The sequence below is a fragment of the Tachypleus tridentatus genome, chromosome 2 (assembly GCF_004210375.1).
Source record: "Tachypleus tridentatus isolate NWPU-2018 chromosome 2, ASM421037v1, whole genome shotgun sequence".
NCBI classification, from domain to species: domain Eukaryota; kingdom Metazoa; phylum Arthropoda; class Merostomata; order Xiphosura; family Limulidae; genus Tachypleus; species Tachypleus tridentatus.
The window spans coordinates 93,452,351-93,478,904 of NC_134826.1; the positions used below are offsets into that span (position 1 = coordinate 93,452,351).

At 34.8% G+C, this 26,554-nt stretch overlaps 1 protein-coding gene across 2 annotated transcripts in view; it reads right to left on the bottom strand.

Annotated features, from left to right (window-relative positions):
• The window catches only part of LOC143244566 (G protein-coupled receptor kinase 1-like), a 138,025-nt gene that overhangs the window by 97,839 nt on the left and 13,632 nt on the right, over nt 1-26,554 (bottom strand). Inside the window, exons 2-3 of one of the 2 annotated variants that reach the window (XM_076489494.1) lie at nt 9,229-9,319; nt 5,316-5,392 (exon numbers count right to left, since the gene is read on the bottom strand). In XM_076489494.1, the coding sequence (XP_076345609.1) occupies nt 5,316-5,392; nt 9,229-9,314 (163 nt within the window). In that variant the 5' untranslated portion in view covers nt 9,315-9,319. The remainder of the gene's footprint in view (nt 1-5,315; nt 5,393-9,228; nt 9,320-26,554) is intronic. The other variant, XM_076489493.1, reaches the window with a different exon arrangement.

Consider the following 26,554-nt stretch of genomic DNA (forward strand, 5'->3'; position numbering starts at 1 on the left):
GACTGAGAAACGTCAGACAGAATCTCAAATAAACTTGTATAAAAAACCTACGTCTTTAATGCGTGCATTTAATCACAAAAAAGCGTTTCTTTTATGACTAATGTCAAATTAAATACTGCCGTATATTTATGGTACAATAAAGAAACTGGCAAGTCAACTTAGGTTAACTTCACACTTTTTTGCTTCTATTTTTACCTCGAGAAGTATTAATTATTAGTTTGCAATCTGGATCAACAGCCACAGTTTACCATAATTTATATTCAGCTTTTCTATAATTTATTGCATCGAGCTATATTTAATGGCAGATGGTCCATAAGCTTCCGTTTTTCTTTTATAAATCATGATTTTCTGTTTAAAACACGTTTTACAAATAAAAAACATTCGAAAATGTTCTCTTTTAATATTATATTAACATTATCCAAATGGATACCTTGAGTCAGGAGTTCAAAAGCTTGTAAACTTAATTTAGAAATTATAAACTATTTAATTAAAACGTGCTTGTCGTTTACTGTGAGAAAAAAAAAGGGGGGAATAAATGGGTAAAATGGCGTGAGAGATCACACACACACGCGCGCGCGCATACGTTAAAGCTACTCCAGAAAATGATAAGCATGGTAGGAACTTCAAGTTTTTACTCGATACACTGTGAAGATGATTAACAAAAGATGCAACATGTGCAGGCAGAAGTTCCTCTAGAACTAGATCAATGTTTGGAGGCGTGTGTAGTCGTCCTTTCTAAAAGATGTTATATTAAGGGTTGTCAAACAAATGAACCAAAAAATGCAGAAGCACGAAAACAAAAAAAAAAAACAGCGCTTTAAAAGTAGCAACGGTCTCCAAAACCAAACCATACGGTGAACGCGCGCGTAATCCACACCATGCCAATCAGGAACAATTTTCTCATCCATAAAACGAAGACCATGGTTACGAAAGAAAAAACTCCAACCCAAAATGCTACTGTGATAAAGCTGACCATATCTTCTGGTGCTGTTAACATTCTCTTTAAAATGAAGTAATAATTGTGGGTTACTCCATACAACCACACCTGACATTCATTTTGTTTCGTTTGTAGTTAAACATAAAGCTACACAATAGGTTATCTATGCTGCGGATATTGAAATCTTGTTTTTAGCGTTATAAGCCTCTACATTTACTGCTGGACCATTGAGAAATGATGAAAACAAAACAACCCCCTCTCGAAAATGGGATTTTTTTTTTTTTAAATCAAGAGTACATGATTATAAAATTTAGAAACTAGATTCAATAACAGTTTTAGTCAATTACTAGCAAAGTTACTTGCCCTGACACGGAATTTATTTCTTTGGCTTCCGAAGCAGTCGGAAAGGTGTGTCTGCGTATCACTTGTTAGCACTAATAGAAGCATGAAGGAAACTGAAATAACCTAGTACACCAGCATACTAAGAGTAGATCTGAAAGCAGAACACTGGTCACGGTACGCGGCTAAATTCTTTTCACTCTAACTCTGTACAGCTCTTTGGTATCACGAGCATATTATCATGAGAAGCACTGCTATAAAACAGAACACACTATATAAAAACAAGTGTTATTTTACAATGGCAGGTCAAATTATACCTTAAGAATATTCACTCCATTATTTTTAGATTGGAATGATAGAGAATGTCGTAAGTAGCACATCAGACTAAAAGGTATAACTCTTCAAAACTGTGTACATAATGCTATGCTTTCTCGGTATCAAGAGTTTTCCCCATCTACAGACATACAGACACCTGTATACTTTTGATAGCTCCAGTAAAGACGCTTTTCTCCCTTTACACACATTTTTTTATGTTTGAATAACTGTTTTAACTATGCTTTATTTTCTGTCCAGCCTCTTTTTTTACTCTAGCTTCAGTTTTAAACAAAGGTAACTTATTTTAACTTTGTGATGTCCCAGCTAGCTAATACTGAATTAGTTAAAAGAGTTTGAATCTGTACAGTAACTGTATCAGGTCATCCCATAAGTAATGTCCGAAAATTTAATACAGATAGTACATCATTTCTGAATTTGTAGAAGGCTTTAATGACTAAAATATGTAGTAGGACGTGTATAAAAATGTTCAGATAAGTAAAAGAAGCTAACCCAATTCCATTTTTTTTTCAAATCATTGATCAAATAAACCCTTATGAAGGTGGATGTGTCTGAGGAGCACATTAAGCATATAATGCTTTACGAGTTTAAAAAAGACAATAGTGCAGCAGAAACTACGCGAAACATTCAAAGTGTTTATAGTGCGGAACCTCTCAATGAAAGAAAATGTCGAAGGTTGTTTCAAAAGTTCAGATCAGATGACCACTTGCTACTGGCTGCATTTGATGAAGATCGTGCTGTAACAGATGAACAAGCACAGAGGCTTAATTCAACCCATATCAACAGTTCACTGTCGTCTACAACAGCCTGAAAAGGTGTCAATATTTGGAAAATGGGTCCTCCATGATTTGACAGAAGCCAACCTCAGGGCAAAAGTGGACATCTGCACTTCTCACCTTTTTTGGACAGGTTAGTGACTGGAGATGAAAAATAGGTATTTTATACAAATATTAAGCGGCGCAGACAATGGCTCAGTGCAGATAAACTGGCTAAAGCATATGGACCTCCACCCTAGGAAAGTCTTGTTAAGCGTTTGGTGGGATATTATTGGTATGATTCCCTTTGAGTTTCTGCCACTCAAAGTAACGATTACATCAGACTTCTTCTGTCAACAGTTAGAGCGTTTGAATGTTGCACTGAAAGAAAAGGGGCCTGCTTTGATTAATCGTAAAGGTGTTGTTACATCAGGATAATGCACAGCCCCATACAGCAAGGATCACATCTGCAAAGATTGAAGAGCTAGACTGGTGGAAAAATCTTCAACATATTCCTTATTCTCCAGACCTCGCCCCATTCGATTATCATTTATTCCAAAGTTTGCAGAACTATCTTGATGGATAAGATCTTGGAACACACGAAGATGTCAGAATCACCCTCTCTACATTATTTTCTTCCAAACCCCAATAATTTTATAGAAGTGGCTTGTAAATCGTTGGCAGGAAGTAATTAATAATAATGGAACATACATTGTTGATTAAATAACATTAAAAGCGTTTGAAATCCTTTCTCTTTTTCTGAACCTAAAATCGGACATGACTTAAGGGATGACCTAATAGATGATAATACTACAGTGACTGTCAAATTCGTATAAATGAGAAGAACTTTGTTTAGTTATTTTAAAGCAAAGTTACACAATGAGTTAACAGTGCTCTTTTCATCACGGGAACTGAACACCGGATTTTATGGTTGTTAGTCTGTAAACTGACCGTTTATTCATGAAGGAAAATTATTAAAGTAAGAGGGTTCATAATCCCTTTTGTGTATCTAAGACGCCCCTGATAAAAAACAAAACCTTATTGAATGTTTTGAAGTTGAAATTTTCCACTGTGGTATGGTATGGCTCTACTCTTTGTTAAAGCTTACCGGTTTAGTATTTCAATATTTTATTTTTACAAAAGATAAAAACGTGAGTTAACTACAAAACATATATAATGTTCAAAAACCTCTGAAATATTTCATAACGTTGGCAATATTTAAAACGTGAAGTATACAACACACATAACTGTAGTATTGTTTTGATGGGTTGAATGTCCATGCATGAAATACAGGTCTTAAATGGGTACTTGACGAAGGGGCAAAACCTTTGAAGTAAAATATCCATTGGTTTTAATACCTTTTAATGTGCGTGTGTTTTTCGATTAAAAGAAAAAGCATTCAAGAGAAAGAGCTGCAAAACAATCAAACAAATACATGAGCTCGCAATCGCTATTTATTATTTCCCTCAAAATTAACAAGGTTGAAAATATAAAAATTTGTAATTCATGGTTCCTGCAGCTACAAGCTAATCAAGTTTAAGACCTTTTAAAACCAATTTTCACAGCCATTTTATTCAAAAATAACAAAAATGTCAATAATAAATAATTGCTCAAATACTTTCTCTGGGTTATTTAACTTTGAATGCATTTTCGATAAATGTCAATGACGAGAGTTTCTCATTCACTAGCACATGTTTTGTTACCCCTGCTCGTATAAATGTCTATTGAAAGGATGACAATTTCTCTTTTTACCTGTGACTGATTCAGGGCTTTTTAAGACCTTGAACAACATATCTAAAACTTCTCAAAACCTCAAAAATGCAAAACCAATTTAAGACTTTCTAAGGCTCAGCGGGAATCCTCCAATAGGAATAAAACATCTTTGATGTGGAAATGTTCCGAAAAACTTGAATCTAAGCTAACGACCAAATTGGTAACAAGATCGATTTTTGACTATCTTTCAATTGGCACGGTTAAAAAATCCTCTAATATTTCACTTACAAAAACGGCATTCTTAGGTGGTTGAGGACGTTTGCTGACAAGAAGAAACCGGATTTCACATCCCATTTGATTTCTGTTTTCAATTCTTTGGATATTTACTATGAAAAAGTAATTGTACGAGACATTGGTATCACAGTCTAGAATCCTTTAATCTTCTTCTTCCTCCCCCTTTCAACTAATTTTTTTTCACCTTAAAACATGACTACCCAATTTTAAAGAGTTAGATACTAAGTACACGTTAGTATTTTATTATCCTCAGGTGTTTACTTTGGGAAGTAAAAATGACGCTGTTTGGTTAATATTTAATTCAGAACGTATTTTATATATCCACAAATTTTCTTTTGTGCGTAGCATTTTTTTACCATTTACTGTACTCAAAATGTTAGTGTTTTGAAGTGACATTTGTGTCACAGTCCTGTAAAAAGTGACTGATTATATACTATTTTGTGCATGCTCTTTAATAGGTAAGATCAAATAACGTACTGTATAGCCCACACACTTTCAATGACCTTGGTAACTTCACTGAAGTTTTGTAGAAGCCTTCGACATTTGTCACACACATCAACAAACATGTGATTTGAAAATGTATCATCTGTATCCTCTGAACTGACAAAAATCGGTATCAACAAGCAGTCATACATTCACCAGTTCGGTAATACAAGTAACAATGATATTTTATACTAACTACATTCATTATTATGTTAAAAGCTAGTCATGAACCAAGTAACTAGCTTCATTTGAACGGAAGTTAGTCATTTATTTTTCTAAAGGCATTAGATTTAAAAGTGACAGATCAATCACGGTCACCAGTACAATAACATACACTAACAGATCTGTAACAATACATAACACTGGTTATTCTTAATTTTTGCGAACACAAGTCATTAGGAAAGCTACAAATTTCCTAAATAACTATGAATATAACAAATGAACGTATCAGAATGACTTACCTAATTTTTGGTTAAATATCTTATCAAACGTGACATCCCCCATTTTCTCGAGATGCTTATGCATAACACTACGGACACTACAAAAGAAAACATTATGATCAAAATAGACATACTACAAACATATATGGATCATACCCGGTAATATAAAAACTGTATGTTACTAACAATGTAACATTAAGTTATAGCTTCTCCAGACATTATACAGAACACACTCACAAAAAACGAAACAAACTCGTAAACACTAAACAGAGTACATTAAAAAAACAGAAACGTTAACTTGTAAATCCTACAACTATATGAAATACATTCATAAAAAGGGGTGTATAGAACAAGCATTCAAACAAATTTTGGATATTCGAGCAAAGCTCGTTAACCATTTATTACTCATTGTAATATCCAGGTAGCAAATCTATCTTTACTGCTTAATACATGAAACAAAAAGCTTAATTCTGTAGTTGAATGTTCTTATTTCTAGATAAGAGTCTAACTTAGTCCCCCACTGGTACAGCGGTAAGTCTACGGATTAACAAGGCTCATATCAGGGGTTCGACTCCCCACGGTGAACTCAGCAGATAGCCTGATGTGGCTTTGCTATAAGAAAAGCCAACACAGTCTGAATAAACCACCGAGTTATTTTTGTGGTTCCTCAATTGAACAATGTAACATCTATTTATCATGAACCACAGAGTAACAGCGTAATAGAATTCGCCCAGGAATTACGCAGAAATTTAACAGAATACATGGGTAAAAACCATCTTAAAAGGCAGACTTGTTCTTGAAACACTCATGACCTATTTCAATGGCTAAGGCTGCTAAAATATTGATAATACCAAAGGAGTCTATTTTTCGATTGTTAGTAAAAATATCTAAAATTCACCCGTTCATTCTTCATATTACACGATAATTAAAAATAGTACTTTAAAGAGATGAGTATGGATCGTCAAAGTAGAGAAACAAACTGAATCAAGATGCAAATATATTTCCAAGTCTACAACTAAGACTACAATACACTGGGCTGGAAATAGTGTATACATTATTTTCTCAAGATACAGATCCTTATTTTGACTTCATGTCTACAGTACTTTTCAATTTTAGGGAATCAACTTTATTGACAAAATAATCAACTTTTGAAATAAATAGGTCATGAATAATCGCAACGTTTCATACACCTAAGGTTAGGTGCAAAATACCCAGCTGATTTTGCTGTAAACTTGTTAAATAAAAATATGAAAACATTAATAATAATAATAGTAAAATACACACCAAAATCATCGACATAAATCACCACTCACAAGGGCAGAAAAATTACTATTGTAATCGTCTACTGCTACGATACTCATTGAAATAGTCGCAGAAAACCACGTAGACCCTAGCGCGTAAGGCGTGCGACTCGTAATCCGAGGGTCGCGGGTTCGCGCCCGCGTCGCGCTAAACATGCTCGCCCTCCCAGCCGTGGGGGTGTATAATGTGACGGTCAATCCCACTATTCGTTGGTAAAGAGTAGCCCAAGAGTTGGCGGTGGGTGGTGATGACTAGCTGCCTTCCCTCTAGTCTTACACTGCTAAATTAGGGACGGCTAGCACAGATAGCCCTCGAGTAGCTTTGTGCGAAATTACAAAAACAAGCAAACAAACAAACAAACCACGTAGACAGTAAAGCAGCGAATTAAAAAAAATGAACCCTCAACCTAGTAGTTTCGAATTAATGCACTATAAATTGCACAAATTATTTTCCAGTTTATGCATATTGGTAAAAACACCGGATTTTTTTTTCTCTGTAATGGCGGAAAGTGAAGGGATTTGAGAAATAATTTAAGGTGAAAATTCAAAGGCTTTTGAATAAATTTTTAAACTACCCTATGACATACTCAATACTGTATTCATTACAATTGTGCAGTTTCAGTAAAATATTCGTAGTTTTTGGTGTGTTTTTTTAGTGGCTTGTAAAACTATAATCAATAATAATTAGATTGGAGACAAAGGTTACACATAAACATTGTTTACTCTAGTAAAACGAAGCGTTTCCGACCAATATAAAATAGAGTATTTCCTACTAGTATAACAGTGCTTAAATAGCTTGGAAAAGCTTATGTTGGTGGTGATGAACTTAGAAAAGTTTATAGGGTGGAAATCTCGTCTTTCAAGAATCAACTTAAAATAGCCCCACAATCTTCATAGAAATTTCTTTAGCAGCTGTTAATAGATTTTGATGCAGTATACCTAGCAGTTTTTACTTTAGGTTTCAGCGCTTGTATGGTTTCGAAGACAGACTTAGCCGGTAGCGAGACTGTATATGTCTCGCTGGCAAAATAAGTAGAACCAGAATTTTCAATCGTAAAATGGTAAAATAGTAATATAAGTAGTACTGTAAAACTAGCTAAAAGAAAGGTATAATGATGAAAGCTGGGATTATATATAGACACCAAGTTAGTAATGTAGGATTCTCCATGTAAAGTCGAGACGGTTTACTCTGCTAAGTGATAAAAGTGGACATACCACTTGATAACGATCTTAGTTATAAGTTCAGTAGCCAGCTCTACATACTTTTTTTTACGTAGTTATATTTTTTCTTAATAGTTGTAAAATAATGTGAGTAACGTAACTGCATTATGTGTGTATTGAGTTTTAAAAATGTAAATATTTTTCATTTCATAACTTTATTTCAAGTCAATATATGAGCTGCAGTTTTTCTGAAAATGAGTTGTATAAAGGAGGTTTTAACATATTTTTTTTAATTAGTTGTCAATTTTCCCTCAAGTGCTTGTCACATTACTTTTAGTATTGCAAAATATATAGTGTAGCGACTTCGTGTCCGGAATCGTCCATATAAGGGAGCAAGAAAGATTTTTAAATCAAAATAACAGCCAAATTTAATTACGAATCACACGCCACATTCACCTAGGGCCGTGCAAACACTAGATCCGCCCCTGGCAACCAAACAGAATAGTCCTTACTAACTTTACAACTGGATAAACAACACAATTGTTCGTTACAGTTTACAAGTAGTTTACAGTTTTATTTCCAGTTTCCATAAATGTGCACCAATGACAAATCTTTCTCTCTCTCTCTTTTTTTTACATTCTATACTGACAATTTAGTCACACAGTTTATTACAGCTAAGCGCAACCACAGATTTCTACAAAAGTCCACACAATATCAACACATTTTTTACTTGAACGAACTTTGTGCGAGACGAAATTTAACGGTCAGGTTTAGCATAGCCTTCTCTAATTTACAGCTGCTGACCAGCTTTCGCTGTATACGTCTACTCTTAACAGAATAACTGAAATAAGCGTCATAATTATAATGTTTCAAAAGTTGAATGTGCAGAACATATTCGAACCTTGGGCTTAATGATGCGCAACCCGACATAGTTAGTCGGCCACGCTCGGTCCAACTTTAGAGCAAAATCAATTAAAATACCATAAAAGATTCGAGACAAGAGTAGCTGTGAAAATACAGTTCAAAAACAATTATGGTGATACTAAAAAAAACACACAAAAAAACAGAAAATGTTAAACTAATGATGTTTCATGTGATGAGTTCTTAGTAAGTCCACTTCTAGTTCAATCACAAATTGCCTGCATGGTGTTTGTTACCTTTGTACTTATTTTCCTTACGATATTTGCATTTTTACATCAGAGTATCGACAATAGTTTTTACGACTGTTATAATGAAACATTTGGCCATCAAGTTTCATAGCACGCAATCATTTTAAAATATCCTTCCTAAACAATTACTCTGTTCTGGTACACTCTCTATTACATGCATGTGAATTTCAGTTAAAGCCAGATGATTACAAATGATTTTACACCACATGCTTTATATCTAAATTTATTTCAAGCATGCTAAAACTTTGAAACTGAGTAAAATAAAACAATTTCTGATCATTATAGAAACGAATATCGTATTACCATTCGAAATATGTCAAAACACAAGAACAACTCGAACTACAGCGAGGGCACCGAAAGAAACACAGGATGGAATAGATAACCGCCATGTCACCTGCAGGAAATGAGAAACATACATATCCTACCCAAGATAACTATTACGTATATTATCAATAAACAAAGCAGACAATAGAGAAACAACTTTAATGGTTAGCTACAACATTTACCTATATACGTAATGCAGACAACATTTACGGAGATCCCTAAACAATATTGCATTTACATTATATCTTTAGAACTATTCTTATTATCTTGTTTAGTGAAATAGTAAAAATATTTCGGTCATCTCCAAGTTAACTTCTGTAAAAATTGAACGACAAAGTGATAAAGTATTATCTGTTTAGAAAAAGCAGGATACAAGAAGAAAGATTGCTGTAGGAAAGAAAATCTTTAGACTAGTAGTTACTTGTATTCAGTGCTGTTTACCCTTTAAAAGACAGTTCATTGACAAAATACGACTTAACAGTGTGTCCGTACTTATTGTTTGCTTGCCCGATATGAAAACACAGATGGTATTGATTTCGTACACTACTCTTAAAAATGAGGAAAAAAAAAAGCTACTTCCAGTCGAGCCAAAACAAGCTCTATACGTTAAGTCGCCATGGAAACAGTAAAAGTATTTCTGCCACATGTGAGACAAGACAAGAATTCCCTCTTGAGAGATTACACTTTCTTATCGTATGGGGAAAAAAAAATTCGAGTATAAACATATTGATACATGTTGCCCTTTTCATTGTTAGCTTAGTTACAAACAACTAATGTTGTTCACCCTTTCTGTTGTTAGCGAAGCCATACATAAATGAAAAGGAAGTTAAAAAAATCACAGTAAAATTTTATATACTTGTTTACTAGATGGAGTACCTGACCCTGGAAGGAAGTTATGTAAATTCGTGATTAATGAAAGGTTACCTGCTTCCCATATACGTAACTGCGAAAAACGCCCATAAAACTGCAAAATACAAAATATGAAACCGTAAGTTTGCGTTCATCTCCCCATGGACCAAATGAACCTCCATACCAAATTTAGTGAAGATCCATCTATAGGAAGCGAAACAGTGGTAAAAAAACTAAAAAACGCCCTTGCAAAACGCAAAATTTGCATATACCCCCATATAAACATAATGAAATTTCATACTAATTTGAGTGAAGATTTATCTATACCCTGAAAAGTAATTACATGGACATACAATAGACAGTACTATTATATTTATATAAATAACCAGAAGATCATATTGTTTTTTCGTCAGATCGCATTTACTAAAAATAATATGATTTAACTACACAATATTAACTGAAGGACGGTGATAGAACAATCATCACGTCACCATAGAAATAGAGGACAATAATAACAAAGAACCATTTTCAAAACCTCACATTTTGATAGAAACATTTCCATAGAGAAAAGAACAAGCATGTTACTAAAATGGATATTTTATACCACGTACTTAGATCTATGAAGTGCTCTAATTTAAAGATTGTATCCTGTCCTCCATTACGTCGAATGCATAAACCACCGATTTATATGAGCACCATTTACTCACCGCACAAAGCAACCACTTTTCTTCTAACAAAGACAGCATTATTTTACGCAAGATCATGTAGGTTACCGTTCGTGGACTTATTTTGCCATGATTATTCATCTAATAACCAGCATATTTTTGAAAAAATGACCATCACTCAACCATCCATAACTGTTGTAAAACTAAGTATCTTTCAATGTAATGAAAGTAAGTTATCAGCATTCAGCACAAAGCTACTGGTGGACTATATACATTGGCTGTTTCTAACTTAAGTGATAAAATATAGGAAAAGCAGCTATTCAACACAACCAACCATCAACTCATCGGCTGTTTTAATCGAATAGTGAGGATTTAATCGTTATTCTTATAAACACCTCTACTGCTCCAAAGAGCAGAACCCGGTTTGATTTTATTTTTTACGATAACAGGGTGCGAACCTCAGTTCCACAGTCTGGCACTCTTGGTTAGGATATCCATCTGATTACAAATGGTGAAATGGTCACAAGAAGCGTTTTTGTAACTAATCTATTACTCATAATCAAGAGTTATTATTAATTATAATTTCTTTGAATTTTTTGCAGCTTCTGTGAAAGATTTAAGAAAGTTCATATTTACAAAAAAATTACCCATTTCAAAGAATTGAAACCTACCCGATCTAAATCACCATTGAAAATAAAACAATTACAAGTTGTATATCACATGACATTACAGCTATTAAGATATTTAAGTGTGATGATAAGCAACATTATGACTTTGAACATCTTAATTACTTTACTTTTAACTGGCCAACTGAATGTTAAGTAAAAATGCAACGAAAAGATGATATCATCTACACTAAAATATTTTCCACTCCTCTTACTATATTACTAGATGTTAGAACTAATTTAATGTATTTTTCTTACCGCCATATTAGATTCTACTGGACTAATTATATGACAGACAGCAGGCACTCAAAACAATATAATGACTATTGTGATATCTACTGAAAGTTTTACCATGTGGGTTGTCAAAACAAAGAAACGTATAAAACGCACACGCTAACTCACTTAGACAATGGATAGATGGAAAATGTCACCTATATATTGCGAAATTATTTATCAATATAATCATACGCACGTCCACTAATACGTCTGTATTTCTTTTATTTATCCCGATCTTTCTATCCCGTTTTGTTTGTTAACGGTTAAGCGCGTGGCAACACAAATGGGTTATATGTACTCTATGTTGTCTCTAATTTGGTGTGCTTAAAAGGTACATTGTTTCAAATGTCCCAAGCAACGGTTGTTTCGCCATAAGCCTAAGACTGACACGCAGACTAGCACGTCAATTATGTGTACATGTTGCAAAGTAGCACGTCACTTCACATAACACAAATGACAAACTCGTATACCAATAACAGGAACACGATTATTTTTCAACATGAGCTACAATAGATACAACTCTACTGTAAACAGGTCTTACTTTTATACTGTTCACTACAGATAGGGTCCACATATTACATAATATGTAGTAATTGTTATGTGGTTTGTTTTATCCAGAACATCTAGGATAGTTTTTCCTCAACCTGGATTACGTGGAACCTTCGGATGCCTCGAAACACGTCCAAGAGGTCCACATATTATAATAAGTAAATACATATTAATCACAAAATTGCAATCCGCAGACTTCATATTTCTCTATTAGTTTGGGGATATTCATATGACAGAATATAACAATAAGTAAGTCACTGCACGGTTTTAAACTAGTGAGTGAGACGAGGTACAAACAGATGCTTGAGTTATGTCCGATACGCGTGTCCGAGTAATTAACTGGCTTGAGACAGTTTTCGTGGTTTGCATGTGGGTATAAAGCTGCATTAAACAAACGGACTGTCGAATTAATGGAGTAAGGTTTTCCTCTTTCTTTCTCTCTCTCTTCTTCTCTTTTTTTTTTTTTTTTTGGGGGGGGGGGGTAACGAAAGCTGTGAAGAGTTCCGTAACTCAAATTTGAGCGCCAGAAGAGTTCGTGGATTCAAAACGGTTGAAATTCACTGATCTAGGGTGAACAATTTACCACAAAACTTATGTGAAATATGACAAAATAAACGGTGTTTGAAATCAGTATTAAATACAGGACTGCAGCAGTAATTAGAGAGATTAATTACAACATTAAGTGTATTTTTGTTCACATTTTTCTCTCGTTCATTATTAATGACGTTGCAACCAGTAGTCTTGGTCAACGATTTGATGGATGTATAATTAGAAAATATGCTGAAAAAGCCCATGGGCTTTATGTGAAATTCGTCAATAATTCAGCTGACTACATTTTCCTGGCCCAAACATGAGTTTCATGAACACGCCGATGTTTCAAAACCTTCATAATTACACACAGAGTAAAGGCAGCTAATCAACAGCACCCACCGCCAATCTAAGGCTGCTTTAGTCTTGTCGAATAATGGGATTTGACCGTCAGTCTTATAGTGTACACACAGTTCCAAGATGTGTTGTTTTTACAGCAACAGCACAAACCTAAATTCTCATATGCACGATCCAAGAACTTTAACCACTAGACCACTTCTAGCCGCTGTAGTTTGCAATCTGGTTATAAAAGGGTAGTAAAAATTTCAGTATTTGTATTTCGTGCGTTTCGAAATCAAAATCGACGTAGAGTTTTCAGGAGGGTTAGAGCAAAAGGATGAGCCTAAGAAAAACTGAAAACTGTTTCATGACCATTTTATCAGGTAAATAATTTCTATAATTAGCTGCCAATAATATCCCAGTTTGTACTGAAATTTTTAAAACTAAATCTAGATAGAAAACAAAAAATAAGTAACACTGCCTGTGATTAGTTGAGCAGTAGAGGATGTCAGTAAATCACTGTGCAATTCAGACTGGAAAAATATCACAAACAAGATATTTCAACTTTACAGATAATAAACTGCTGTATTTTTATTTGTAAAATAACATTGGGTTTTCAAGCTACGACTTGTATGATATTTGACATACATTTGGCGCACAGTTTGCTCTACCTATGTACAAATTTCGCACAAACCAAACAACTTTTGTCTACTACAGTAAATAGAACCGAAATTTTTAAGGACATTTGCTCAGGCCTGAAGGACAAATCGTAAACGGAATCGTTCTAGAGTTACCGAAATTCCCCTGATCAACTTAAAAATCGTCTTATATCCGGTTTTCATTGGATCTCAATTGAGTAGGGCGTCCAGGCCTACAACATAAACGAATGTATAAATTTTGTTCTACAGCGATCGAACTGTCGCTGCAGCATCAAATAGTATGCATATGTAAGTAACAATATATTATACCATGCAACTTTGAAAGTTCCTTTATATCTTACAGATGGCCCGGCATGGCCAAGCGTGTTAAGGCGTGCGACTCGTAATCTGAGGGTCGCGGGTTCGCATCCCCGTCGCGTCAAACATGCTCGCCCTTTGAGCCGTGGGGGCGTTATACTGTTACGGTCAATCCCACTATTCGTTGGTAAAAGAGTAGCCCAAGAGTTGGCGGTGGGTGGTGATGACTAGCTGCCTTCCCTCTTGTCTTACATTGCTAAATTAGGGACGGCTAGCACAGTCCTTGAGTAGCTATGTGCGAAATTCAAAAACAATCTTACAGCTTCTCTGCACAGTGGACATTCAACTGATACGTAGGAAAAGTGCTGCTTGACGTGATAAACCCATGAATGTGTGTGTGTGTGTGTGTGTGTGTGTGTGCGCATATATAAAGTCCATCTATTTACAACTTACTTGTCCGTAGATCCACATTTTACTTTCTAACAAAATAGTGATATCTAAACCAAAAACAGCCCAGCTCTAACAATGAAAGTGCAACCGAGAAAGCAAATTAAAAAAAAAAAAAAGACGGTAAAACTAGGATGTAAAATCAAAATTGACGACCAAACCAATGCAGTAACGCTGTTGGTGACAATGAAAATTTTATTAATAACAGTTATGGTAAACATTGTGTTAGAGACCTATAAGTGAAACATCAACATAATTACTTCACTGGCTTGACCACCAATTTTGATTTCACATCCTTCAGTGTTCGTCTTTTTTTTTTTTTTCGTTGCCATAAATTTTTTTATTACAATTGAGCTGATTTAGTTTTAGATATACGTATAAAAATATTCACTTGGTGTTTAATATTGTTGACGGGCTTCATTTATAATTACATCAAGTAAACATAATGCTAAAAATATCAGTCGTTAATAGCGATGTAACCTGAACGCACCAGTCTCAGCACATTACCATGTTATTTACTGCAAGTTAAATAAAGCGACTTTATGTTATTAAAAAAAAAGATATTGAACTTCTTTTATATGCAGGAGAGGGGTGCTACAAGTCTCTTGGCAATTTAAATGATCACAGAATGCCAGTCTAGGAAATAAAAAGTAGATCTAGCATTACTCCCCCCCCCCATGATCAAAATCAAAGATTAAGTAAGGTCACGAAAAAAAAACAAAACACTAATAACATAAGGACCAATTTTTCACAGTATTTTTGTTCTATAACTCAGTCAAAATGATTGAATTTTAATAAAATTTTGTGGACGTGTCCTGCCAAACATGGTCCGTGTCCACAGACAAATAATTGCAAACATACATACAGATTTTCGTATATTTTTAAGGCATAATATAAATCAACGCTTCGTGGCGAAGTTATACGCTCTACCGAGTGACCCTCCAGTTTCTTATGTCATTCTCTGCAAGAAAAGGTGTTCTACACCCTTCGGAGTGACTGCTTCCTAATGATGCCTGATTTACACCATTTCTATTGTAGTTTTGAACTATATATAAGACTGCTCTAGTTCTTATTTTCTGATCAGGACAACGTTTCTGGTCTTCATTCGTATTTGAAAAACAGCTTCTGCACACAGACCGAGAAATCTACACGAACAGAAAGTCCATCACACAATTTCAGCACTGCAATTTCTACATTACCTCAAATACCACTGAAAGAAAAGCGGTTACTGTTATTTTAAACGAATGTTCAATGAAATGAATGTAACACAAATGTTCGCTTGGATTAATTAACTTTTACAGGCTTGTGTTATGCAACAAAACTTAACATTGTATAAAGATACACATATCTCATTCGGTAATTACAGAATGTTTGTTTCATCTTTGCCGAATAGTTCATGCTGTTCTGCTTGCATCTAATTAGCTTAACTTGTGCACAGAATGTCCAGAAATTATGTTAACACAAGTAGAAATAAATGTAAACGTATGTATATATATTTCGTTAAGATTTTTTAACATCATATAAAGAACACTTACAAAATGAACAAATTATATTAGAATTTAAAGGAACCTAAGCGAAGAACGACCCTCACTGGTGGTGTACGAGTCCTATTACATATATAAAATGGGAGGGATTCTACTAACTTTTCTGCTTAAAATATAGCATTTTTAATATATTACATAATAACACAAAGTAAATAATCAACTAACAATACAAATAATATCATCAGGTTGCTACAGAGACTAATTAACAAAATCTTTTACTCTTTATTTGGACCAGTTTTATTTAACGTACTTTTTTTTTCAGAATTTCGCATAAACTTGAAATATGAGAACAGAATCTAACCGGTGTACTTATCACAACAGAAATTTATTTAGTGTTACTGTGGACAATGTACATGTTCGGCGTTTCATGAATTCGCAAATTTTGAAGCATCCATAAATGCATTTTTCCAATTCATGAGTACAAAATTGTTTGTTCGTTTATTATAAACAAAGCCGCATCGGGCTATCTGCTGTATCCACAGAGGGGAATCGAACCCTAATTTTGGCGTTGAAAATCCAAAAAGTTACCTCTGTCCCAGCGGATGACACATGAGTACAAGTACTCATGTTTTTGTTTTGTTTTTTAACTTACATACGTGACTTATATAAAATGTAGCGCGTTTGGCAGGTCTTCTGTTTCACTTGTATATTGCTTAATAAATTCTGAGCTTAGGAAAACTTTTGCGCATGCGCAGTTTAAAGTCAAACAGTCCTTTCAATTCTTACTTTTCGAAATTTAAAACAGTTATGTTATATAAATTACAATTTTATTTTGACGCATTTCCATGACTACTTGTTTGTTTGTTTATTTTTGTTTTTTGAATTTCGCACAAAGCTACTCGAGGGCTATCTGTGCTAGCCGTCCCTAATTTAGCAGTGTAAGACTAGAGGGAAGGCAGCTAGTCATCACCACCCACCGCCAACTCTTGGGCAACTCTTTTACCAACGAATAGTGGGATTGACCGTAACATTATAACGCCCCCACGGCTGAAAGGACGGGCATGTTTGGCGCGACGGGGATGCGAACCCGCGACCCTCAGATTATGACTCGCACGCCTTAACACGCTTGGCCATGCCGGGCCTCCATGACTGGATTTTAATAAGAAAAATAATAGAAGCTTACGTAGTTAACTTGCTGGTGTTTCTCTCAATATTCTTTCAAGACCACCTATTTTTTACACTACAAGCGTTGGTAATAAAAGTATCTCATTTTTCAAATATCATAAAAACATTACAGCAACAACATACTCGTTGTCTACTCATAAAATATGCACTAATATTTACTGTCCCCTTAATGGCTATAATGCGTAGCTGGTAGTTATGGAGGTACAACGCCCACCTCAATTTTCGCACTTCAATTTAGCACCTCTATATGTATGCAGTTCTTCATAACTATCTTCTCAGTTGGTTATGTCAGTCCATCTGCGAATTATTGCCACAGAAATGCCACAAACTGAAATACAGTTTCTTCATTGTTAGGTTTAACTTCTCAGAAATTACGACTAAAGCCTTCCTTGGTCAGTTTATAGTACTTCAGCAAGGCCACGTTTAACTTGTCACAGTCCAAGACACCTCCCGACTTCAAGCTCCCATCCACTTGTAAGCCTTGTCCTGTAAGAAGGAAGCTGAGACGAACTGTTCAATCACCTTTGTCCCAGTTCAGACGTTGGGTGAATCTTTCATACCTCTCCAGGTCATCTTTCTGTTCACCAAATTTGAACAGCTTGGGTTGGTTGGCCCTGATGCCATTGTCATTCGTGGGTCCTCCATTTTTAGGTTTGGTAAGACTGCAATCTTAATTTGTGCTCTTATTCTATTTCCAGTCTCTCTTTTCTCTCATTTTCTTCTCTTCTCTGAGCTTGAGTCTCATCCATACGTTCTTCTTTCAGTTTATCTCTTCATCTCCTCCTCTCTATCCTGTTGACACTTCTCTCCCTTTACGTCTTACTGTTGTTTAACAAACTTTTGTAGATCACAATCTTTTAACCCAAGTCACTTGACTCTCTCTACCACTTATCATAGTAAATCAACATAATTGTTTAGTGTAGTTGTAACCTCCACAATATTTTCACCACCACTACAGCTTTGAGTATACAGGCGAGAGTTGCTACTGTTGTTTATGTTTTCTTCTACTGCCGTTTACCATTGTAGATTCCGAGTGGCTCGCCACTGTTATGGTTTGTAAAGCCAGAAACTTTATAGCAGGTGTCTCTAACTTACGTTTGAAATTTATCGCCAAGAATTCCCAAATATCTACTGTAAAGAATCTGGTCGTAAATAACTTAATAAAACTATGAACTTAAATAACTGATTAATGATTTAAATCGAGGTGGTGGTCTTATTTTTAGTGAAATAGTGTTTTTGTGTTTAAAAATTCATTAATTCAGTAGTTGGGCTCCTGGATGTTAGCAATATTTTTGCCACAATTCCAGTAACACGTAACAGAATTTTACAAACTAAGGATATTTGGGTTATTTTGTTATGGCATACTTTAAAACCCATTGAAATACAGAGGATGAAGAATTATATAAATAAATGTCAATTTCGCAGATAAAATTGGACATCATAATAAAAAACTTCTTAATCAATAGTACCTGAAGGGGAGACGCTGTGAGTAAAGTTACTTATTATTAGGCTATCTGATCAATAAAATATCAAGTCTGTTAGCCTAGAACCAATCTTATTGGATTGCTTTCAAGTAGAAATCCTGCTCTATGACATATGATATATGATAACTACAGTAATGAGTACTCACATCAAAATGACAATCTTCATACTACTAAAAATGGTGAGTCCATATTATGATTAAATGTAATTAATGTAAACTTGACCTTTGTTGTCAGTCGTGCTCAGACACTGAAAACAAACATACTCCCACCATCACATTTTATCTCCTTATCTGCATCACTCTGAAAACTAACCTTTTTCCTGGGGTCTATTTCCCCAAACACCAGAACGTGAATGAGGTAGCATTGACATGAATGAATCGTTAAACACAAATACATTAATAAACAGACCATTTTGACCCGTGTGCACTGAATCTAGTGAGAGGTATCATTGAATACGGCCCAAAGAAGTTTAGAATGTCCTAGTAGGTCTGATATTTCACTACTCTGTTAATACGTTCTTATGCTACGAATCATGCAGCTAACAAATATCAGAATATTTGGTGACTATTTTGTACCAAACATTTTAATATCATCCTTATTTTTTAATTAACACTGAGAGGTCAACAACCCAGCCAGACCCATTATGCAATTAATCCTCGAGACTTTGGAGGACCACTGCAATATACTAATTTAGAGTCAATGTCTTTAGTTCCCAGAACCATCTGCTGTTTTTATCAAATGTAGGATCTGAGAAAATTCACCTCCACCATCCTTTTCCATGCGGAAAAAAATCCTTATTACCAGTTCGAACTTAATGCCTTTCGGCTCGAGAATCTTCTCAGTGGTCCTATTTATTATTTCTCGGTTCTTTTGTATAAAGGGAATTAGATTAAACTCTTAAACATGGCCTTATGGAACATGAATCGCCCAACCTTACTGATACTTTTGGACTGCAAAATTGGTATCACAAAATTGTGAATATCCAACTTTTGGAAGCAATCCACTTCTAAGAACTCGTTATGACCCAGCTCTAATTAGCAACTCTCTTGTTTAAAAGGTTGTAAAACAAATTTTATGTTTGTAAGAGAAGCAAACTTAACATTTTGGGATGTAGGGGCAGGCTTATCACATTGTAATTGGTTTGTCGTAATAGAACTACATGGAAAATGGGAAGATTTGGACTATTGATGCTGTCTTAGGAGCTAAAAGTCTTTTAACATATATGTCTTGGAGTATTATACCCTGAGATAATAGCTTTATTAACTGTTGTTTTGCCTTGTCTGTCCTATTTGTGTATTTATAAAAAAACACATAAAACTGAGAGCTTGCATTTCTCTAAATACTGAAATTTATCGATGGCAGCGAAGTACTCTCCTTAGTTGGCCCCTTTAACACCACACCAATGCTTGGGGTAGTAGTTCATACCCTTTTCAGCTTTCAGTTGTGTTGAGCCAGTTCTGACAAATGTTCAATAAGTGATATTTGCGAATTGATAAACTGACGGCTCCATTAATCGATTACAATATATTAGCATGGTATTTCTCCAACCACAGTACATACAAGAAAAAATTGTTGGTGGTGATAATGGTTGCTTTCAGCCAGTTTCCTCTCTCCCCCTAGTCAGCAATTAAACATTAGTTACAGTAGCAAATAGCCTTAGTAGTTTTGACATACGTTTGGTGGCGATATTTCAATTACTTGGATAGTTGAAATAATCGAAAAAAATAATCTAGAAAACTAATTTCGATTAGTTCATTACTTTCTCAATAATCGATATCATAATTACTTCGATTAGTCGATTGTTGGAATAACAGGGAACACTAATTTCAATTAATTTATATCACATTAATCGGTATAATCACTGATTATGAGTAATCAGCTAAAACGCTCAGCTTTATACACAATTCTTTCTTTTGCGTTGACTACCCTTCTCCAGTCGGAGCTGTACTGCACATGTTCGTTGCTTAGGCCATTTCAAATATACATGGTATATAAGCTATCGATCTTTGTATCTGAATCAGCGTTCCTATATACCACAGCGAAGCCAAAGAGGCATTAGTTTTTTGGTGGCGATGTTGTTTTCTTTAGTGTAATGCATTTAGGAAAGGTATGGAAAGAAATATACCGTTCCACACAGCTTCCATAAACAATACAAATACATTATGATAGTAAAGAACCATTATTAGATACACAGTACTTGACCTACTTTTTGCACAAGTGAAATTGACTTTTCTGGTCCTGCAAAGTTAACATTTACGGGATGGCATCGTCAGTGGTTTGATATATCAATTAGTAATGTTTGTATTTATAAATAGCAAATAAGTTAAGTATTTCGACTGGCAGTCCAATTCAAATTTTATGGGTTACAAATCTTGTTCGTGCTGATTTGACAGTTCTTTCACTTATTTCTAGTGATTAGTAACTACTGCACTAATAAATAAAACTGGCCTACTTCTAAGCTACTACTAGAATATAGTGAAACCAGTTAAACTGAATATGAAAAATAGTTATCACAACGACATAAAATACTGGGTCTACAAGCTGACAGTATTATTACTAGTGACCTAAATGGTTCATAGTTAACATTATAACGAGCATAACTTTTAAAATAAACGACAGCAGAAATAAAAGGAAAAAAAGGAATAAAGAATGAGAAGGAATGTGAATTTATATTTTAACCCTCAAGGAATTAAAAAACATAGCGTGCAAGATAAGGCCTAAAAAACTTTTACAACTGTTTGAAAGCAAACAAATCATGCACGTACTTGAGATTCCAGTAAGCTAGTACAAGCTACTTTAGAATTTCCATCTCAAGTAACGATATTAATCTGAATAAATAACAAGACAAGCTGCACGATTTGAAAGTTTTTCAATGCAAGGATGTGACAACAGTAGAGGTCGCTGTCGTTCATAATTTCTTTTTATACGTTGCATACAGGAATGCCGTGTCGTGTAATATGACCTGTGTACAACTTACCACATCACGTAGCCTCAGTGGTGTACAATGATGATGGCAAGTCGATCAATTACTTTCATGACGTCATTCATCAAGATGGGTGTGTGTTTTGGTGGCATACAATTACAGCAATAATAGCGTTCTTGTGTTCTTAACAAGTGCGGACACAGCAAAAAACAAACTGAGTGTTAACATAAAAGAATTATAACAAAGCAAGGAACTCGTATTATTACTTATACAAGTAGCAACTTAATGTATTTCGAAAACAATTCAAATCCATTTTACTTGTTAATTCTCCATTATAACACTGAATGTCGCAACATACAACAATTAACAAAACTAAAGTATTGATGATCACCGTATTTTCATACACAGGGTAAAGTGATTATCTGCTAGGACACGAGGGGTCGTTTATTTTTAAAGCAAAACTAAATTGGGTTATCGTGTTAGTTATACGTTTAATCCACCGCGAGGAATTGAAACCTGGATTTTACAGTTCTAATCTGTAGACTTATCGTTGTCCTGCCGAGGGAATCATAAGAGGTTAAACACTACTTAAATTAGAAAAGTAAAATAATGCGTGCACCACATGGCTTTTACATTGAAATATTACACTTCAATACATGATGTTAACAAATCGGTGAAACTTGGACATCTGACCGTTAACTACACATATTTTCTGACGTTACCACGTGATTAACATCCCTCAACTGTTGAAAGATCTTGGCTAATACTAGCGAATACAGAACCCATTGATTTTTGCAGAGGATTTATTTTAGTTGCTGCAGTCAAGGTTATTTTTACTTTTTTTTTCTTGAGGTAAGTTTAAAATTACACGGATCTTTGCAAAACAATCATGACTTAGTGCGATTATTTTAGTAACGAAAGGATATAATGACATAAAAAAAGAAAAGCAGAAGTATTAAACTTGACAAAGTGATATTACAATATTGCACACAGACCGGCATGATAATGGAATTTTATCAAGTAAGCCAATACAATGTTAAGAAATTTCTTGACGCAGGAATAATACTAGGACTTTTGTAGAGTTCTTAAAACAGAAGTAACACCTTTGGAGATTTCTTGACAGAGGAGTAAAACTGATTTTCTAGAAAATCTTAAAATAAAAAAGCCAGAGTGAAACGATTTGAACGCCGAAAACTGTCGAAACAGTGGAAAATCTGTAGGCCTAAAAATTGTTTTGAATTTCGTGCAAAGCTACACAAGGGCTATCCGTGTTAGCCGTCCCTAATTTAGCAGTGTAAGACTAGAGGTAAGGTAGCTAGTCATCACCACCACCGCCAACTCTTGGGCTACTCTTTTACCAACGAATAGTGGGATTGACCGTCACATTATAACGCCCCCACGACTAAAAGGGCGAACATGTTTGGTGTGACGGGGATTCGAACCCACGACCTTCGAATTACTAGTCCAGTGCCTTAACCACCGCCCCCCCCCCGCTAGTACAGCGGTATGTCTTCGGATTTACAACGCAAAATCAGGGGTTCGATTCCCCTCGGTGGGCTCAACAGATAGCCCGATGTGGCTTTGCTAAGAAAACACACGCCTTAACCAACATGCCAGACCTTTCGTTTGTTTATTTTAGAGTAAAGCTTTAATGGGGTATCTGCCATGTCAACCATGGGGAATTAAACTCCGGATTTTAGCGTTGTCAGTTCGTAAAATTACCGCTGTCCCGCAACATACTGTTTTTAAATTGCTTTTCGAAATAACAAGTGTGTAAAAATAGCACTTCAGTAACTTTTAAGCTATTGTATTGCATATATAAATACTATTTCACAGAATATTTTATATCCGATTGTCTAGAACTGACGAATTCTGGTACTCAATGAAAATTTTATTGGGATACAAAAAGAAAAACATGAACTCTGTTTTATCATACGACTCTGTTTTCGAGTCACAATAGACTAATGAAGAGGAATGTGCGTAAACTTCAGTTAGCTTATTTTTAAAAGAAAGCGCACTGTCTGGAATTTTTAAGTTCTTTAAAATGGAGTAAACGTTAGAAGCTACTTGAGTAATACTGCGATTTTTCACCATACCTTAAAACGAGTTCAATGTTTGAATTTTTTTTGAGATAAGGATAATACCTGGATTTTTGACAATTTTTTTTAAAGAGAAAAACAACGTTTGCAAATATCTTTAGTCGTTTAAAATGAGATTATATGCGAGAACTGTTTTGTGACAGCAGTATTACTGAGATCTTTTTAAAAGTTCTTAAAACAAAAGGTGGGCAAAACCGGTTGGAAATTTCTGAAGACAAATCATACTGGTATTTGTTATATTTTTACGAACTTAAGCTTTGCGTGAAATTCAAAACAATTTTTAGGCCTACAAATTTGCCAATGTTTCGACAGCTTTCGGCGTTTAAATCGTTTCAAAACATTCTAAAAAATCATAATTCTGAGTTAATTTACGACTCAAGTATTACGAAAGTACAATGCTTACAAAATTCCTTAAGAAACTGTTTAACTTTGCTCGAAGCTACTTGAAGGTCATCTGCGCTAGCCGTCTTTAAGAGGTAAAAAGACTCCAAAAAAGGCACCATAATTAACACCATCACCATGAACTCTAGGGCTACTCTAATCGAATAATGGAATTTACCTTCACTTAATAATTCCCCCACGGTTGAAAGGGGCGAGAATGCTCAGTAATGGGATTTGAATCGGCGACATGCATGTTACGAGTCAAGTGCCATAACCACCAGGGGTAATCGGAATAAAATGTCCGAATTTTACATGAACAAGTTATGTGATGTCGGGACATTTGGAAATTTTTGAGATAATAAACAAAAGTGTTAGAAACCAGTTTTCTCAACTATCTTATATCCAAGTAATTCTTACAATCATAACGCTCTTTCATTCCGAAACACCTAGTCGGTGAAAGGTAACACACAAAATACCAAACGAGTAGGGTAAACACGAATCTATGCTTCAGTATATACGACATACCTCGTTATGTAATTAATATGAAACTTGTATTTCCTTTTGTTCTTCAATACCTGTTGAATGTTTGCTCATTTGTTAAATCACTCTATAACAAAGAAATGCGTCTCTGTATACTATTTTTCACTATATATGGTATAATAGTTAACATGCTCAGCTCCGTATCAAAATATCGGAGGTCCGAGGCATGAGTTCACCAAACAATCTCTGCTCTTTCAGCTGTAAGCACATTATAAAGTGGCAGTCAATCCAATTATCCATATTCAACAACTGTATAAAGTCCTTCTTGCGGCGAGTGCTGCTGACAGGTTGCACTCTGTCTCTGATAAATAGTTCATAATTAAGGAAGGTTACAACTGAATTCTAAGTCTCTGACTTAGCAGTCTTGCATCCATTGTGTATAAGAAGTCATTCAAGTCGAAAATTACAGTACATATTTTCAATTACTCTTCGTTTTACCTTCTTTAAAGAGCGAAATCTAGTTATAATTGCCCAATATCTGATCACCTTCATTAAATATATTACAATACTATATGAAAAGTAAAATATAGCTATAAATGCTCGTTATTCGAGAGTTAAGCTAGATTTGTCACTGTTCACCTTTAAAACACATATCCATTACATATATGAACAATTATTTTAAATAGAATATTTGTTCTGCAGCATAAGTTAAATGCACAAGGCGACTAGTTCTCGGACTAATCTTTTTGTAAACAATCTGTTGAAACTAACATACTGGGTTACATTTGAAACTAATAATCGCTTTATATATTATTCGGATTAATTTCTTCTAAAATATGTTACTTTCCTATTTTTGCATAAAGTTCAAATAAATAGAAAAACACTCATTTTACAATTTTTTTTAATCTAAGAACTTTAATAATAACCCCTCTTGTATTAATCTGTTTTATATTCATGACATAGCACTCTTACTGGAACTTATCTCCAAATTAAAAGTCGATTCCACTAAGAATATACTGTTACTTTTTCCTTTTGCATATTTTGTACTTTATGGCAAAGCTACCCGCCGCTGTTACCGATTCTGAGCTACTGACCAGCAGCACCCTACCATCCATCTTCCGTACTAAGAGATTGGCTGTCACTCTTATGACCCATCCACGTCTTAAAGATGGGGAGAGGGGAGAGCACTGTAATCCGAGGCTTTACCTCAACCCGCGCCCCAAAACATGGCGAAAGTAATAGTGTTTACTGTCTAATTTACTGTGAAAACACTATAATTAGCTAACATTTTAGAGAACAAATTAACAAGATGTTTCACGTTATATGCAAATGAACTGAAAATAAAATTGACGATGGTGGCTTATCTGTCGTATGTCAACCACTTTGTGTTTATTTATTCATTTAAGTTGCCAGTTGTGAATATATTTTTAAACTAGATAAAACAATGTGCGACTTATTTTAAGTGTCCAAGAAAAGGTTTTACTTCAAAGCTGTTCGTTTTCAAACCTCAAAGTGACTCATCACTACAGTGTTCCAAATGTTAGAAGTCGATGGTTAATCTATGGAAAACAGTGTAACAAGTTGTTCTTTTTAGAGAATTCATGTAGTAACACAAAAATTTCCTTGCCCTTTATTAAGATGTGGGTGAATTAAAAAAGTTTCAATCAATCCCTTGTCGTGAACGGTGAATGTTAGCTGTTGTTGAATGACACCCCCTTCTCTTATTCAGTAGCTAAAAATTAGCTACAGACAGTCTTAGCATATTTGTCACAAACACCAATACAACATCCTGAAAAAGCACAGTCACGTGTGAAGTTGTAGAATGTCGTGACTTCACTTATCAAAAATCGCTATACATTTTATGCTTCATAATACTTTCACAGCTTTTGTTTCACAATACTACTGTTCTTGGGAAAAAGCACTTCCGACTCAGGTTTAAATGAGAAAGTGGTGATTTTATGCACTCCTCGCAATAATGTGTATACATGTCCATTA